The following is a 2,813-nucleotide window of genomic DNA, read 5'->3' on the forward strand; positions in this document are numbered from 1 at the left end:
GTATATGAACATTGCTTCATTCCATGACTATCATCTAGTAAACTTTAGTCAAAGTGACTGTAAAACATTGTTAATATAATTGACAGTGGCTATATCTTATGAAAGCCTCATGACAAATATTATATTTTTATATAAATGGAAACTAACTAAATAAAAAAGACAAGTAATTATTGTGAAAATATATAGAATCTCTAGAGAGCTCATAGACAGCAACGGATATCTTATTTGTTTGAAGATAGTGGTAAAATGACCTCAAAACAAATCTTTAAGTGAAAAGTTATTTAGTCTGTAGGTTCAATATATTCTTTGCATACATTGAGGAGTATTGTAGGTATACACCTGCACGTATTAAAAGATGATATTCTCCTGTACTCCAAGCAGGCTGAAGGATAAGCATGGCTGTTATCTTAATTTTTCCTGTGGAGGAATAATACCTACTCACATCATATAAAGAGCCAAAGAAAGACTAAGGTAGTTCCACCTAAGTCCAACTTGGTGAACGAGTATATTTAAAAGACTATTTCCTTACAGGAGCATAGAGGACCAAAGACATTTCTATCAACCAAAAACTTCCATGCTCAGTAGTAATGACAGCTCAAAGCCAGCTAGCTTGTTGTTCAGTGAACAAATTACAGATAGATTCACCCTTTGACCCTTTCCAGAGTGGTATGATTTTCAGAGAGTCTCTTCCCTAGTAGTTTAAAAGGGGTTTTATGTTTTTTAAACTCTCTCAAAATTTTAAGATTATTTCAGCTCAACCCTTAGACCTATGAGCCTGCCTTCATTCACATGTCAGTAATGGATTCAGGAGAAACTATAGAAGAACAATCACACAAATATCCAACTCTCTAGTGTATTTCTAATAACATACTCAACCTGAGTGGCTACTATTAATCTTTTAGAACTTGTATCATACGAACTTCCTCCAGGCTTGTCTTTGCTTTAAGCATTTGATACTGCTTTAAGGATTGAGCCAAGTAGATACTAGGCCTACTGTGTTAGCTTCTTACCTGTTCTTTCTAATTACTAGAAAGACTAGCATAGAAACCTAACATGAATTTACCTTGATTGCTTTTTTCCTCATATGTAATTTTGCTGTTGTTAATTTTGTTTAGTTTTTATTTCTAAATGAATGAGAAAATGTGTTATCAATAACCAGATATTGAACCTTGTCATAAAAATAAAATGGTCAATCATATTAGAAAGCTATATTACCCCAAAGAGAACAGCTTTATCATAGCAGTGCAGATGCTGTTGTGTTTTGAAATTCAAAAATTAAAATAACTTGCTTGTAACTTGTGAGGCACTGTAACACTGACAGAAACGCTGAACTGTTAAGTGATATGAATCCCTTAGACAGAGATTTTCCTGTAACTTCCTCAGAGAACACTTGACATCACTGTTCCTCAGGCTGTAGATCACAGGATTAAGTGCTGGAGGCAACACAGTATATAGCACAGAAAATAGCCTGTCTGTAATTGACGGTACATCTGAGTGTGGCTTCAGATAGACAAAGCAAGCAGTGGCAATAAAAACACTGAAAACAGTGAGGTGGGGGATGCAGGTGGCAAATGCTTTAGACTGACCTTTAGTGGTAGGAATATTCAGTACAGTGGAGATAATGTAAAAGTATGATATTACAACACAGATAAAGCAAGACATGCATAGGCACATACCAATCCCAAGACTTATATATATGATCATAAGTGATCCAGAGCAGGAAATCTTTAGTAAAGAGGGAACATCACAGAAAAACTGGGGAATCACAATGGAGCCACAGAAAGGCATGGAAAATGTGCCAGCTGTATATATGGCTCCAAAGAGTACTCCAGTAGCCCAGGAAACAGCCACCATCAGCACACAGTTCTCACTACTCATGACAACCTCATAATGCAGAGGACAGCAGATGGCAACATAGCGGTCATAAGACATTGCAGTCAGTACAAATATTTCACCTGCTGAGAAAGACGTCATTAAAAGTATCTGAAAGGCACAACCCAGAATGGAAACGTAACTGTTGTGAATTAGGCTATTGATGATTAAATTTGGGATTGGGATGGACACAAGAAAGACATCCAACAGGGACAAATTCTTCAGGAAAAAGTACATGGGTGTTTGGAGCTTCAGGTCCAGAGTGATGAGAGTGATGATGAGGAGGTTACTCATTATGACTGCTAGGTACATTACCAGGAAGAACAGCCCACATACAGTCTGTAGCTCAGGAGTGTCGGAGAATCCCATAAGGATGAATCCGGTTATTCTAGTGACATTGGCCATTCTCAAGTTTTCCCATGGTCTGTCAGGTGGAAGAAATGAACAAAAACTGCTATATTTCCAAATAGTTACACTGATGCTCATAAATGCTCTGTGGAAATGAACCCTGGAACCTACATAGGCACTTCTGAATTGTTTAAGCCTCTACTTTATTTTTCTGGAAGGTGCTACTTTCTCTTGATACATGAGTTGTAACAACTTATCGTTTATGACAATTTATTGTACTGTTTTGTTACAAATTATTAGGAAAGCACAACAGATCTGTATGCTGTTTGTCCCAATTCAGCTACTCTTTACATGAAACTGCAATTGTCTAGTGGGCAACAAACTGCAGAATAAATTAGTCCTAGTCTCATTCCCTTCACTGTTTTATTTCCTTTGTTCTAATCTTGGGTCAAAGCACTGATCAATTTTTCATAGCCATATTTACCATTCAAGCGGCCTTCACCTGACATTAGTAAGTGTCTTACTTGAGGGATGAAGACCTGTGTACATATAATATTTTCAAAAGTTTGCCAACTGCCACCATCGACCATGTA

At 36.9% G+C, this 2,813-nt stretch overlaps 1 protein-coding gene across 1 annotated transcript; it reads right to left on the reverse strand.

The window, feature by feature from the left end:
• Positions 1 to 1,275: 1,275 nt before the first annotated feature.
• Positions 1,276 to 2,277, reverse strand: LOC114627084 (olfactory receptor 14A2-like). The gene has a single exon (XM_028774761.1). The coding sequence runs from the start codon at positions 2,275 to 2,277 to the stop codon at positions 1,276 to 1,278; it is 1,002 nt and encodes a 333-aa protein (XP_028630594.1).
• Between the last annotated feature and the right edge of the window lie 536 nt (positions 2,278 to 2,813).

The sequence above is a fragment of the Grammomys surdaster genome, unplaced genomic scaffold, assembly GCF_004785775.1.
Source record: "Grammomys surdaster isolate TR1022 unplaced genomic scaffold, NIH_TR_1.0 242, whole genome shotgun sequence".
NCBI lineage: Eukaryota > Metazoa > Chordata > Mammalia > Rodentia > Muridae > Grammomys > Grammomys surdaster.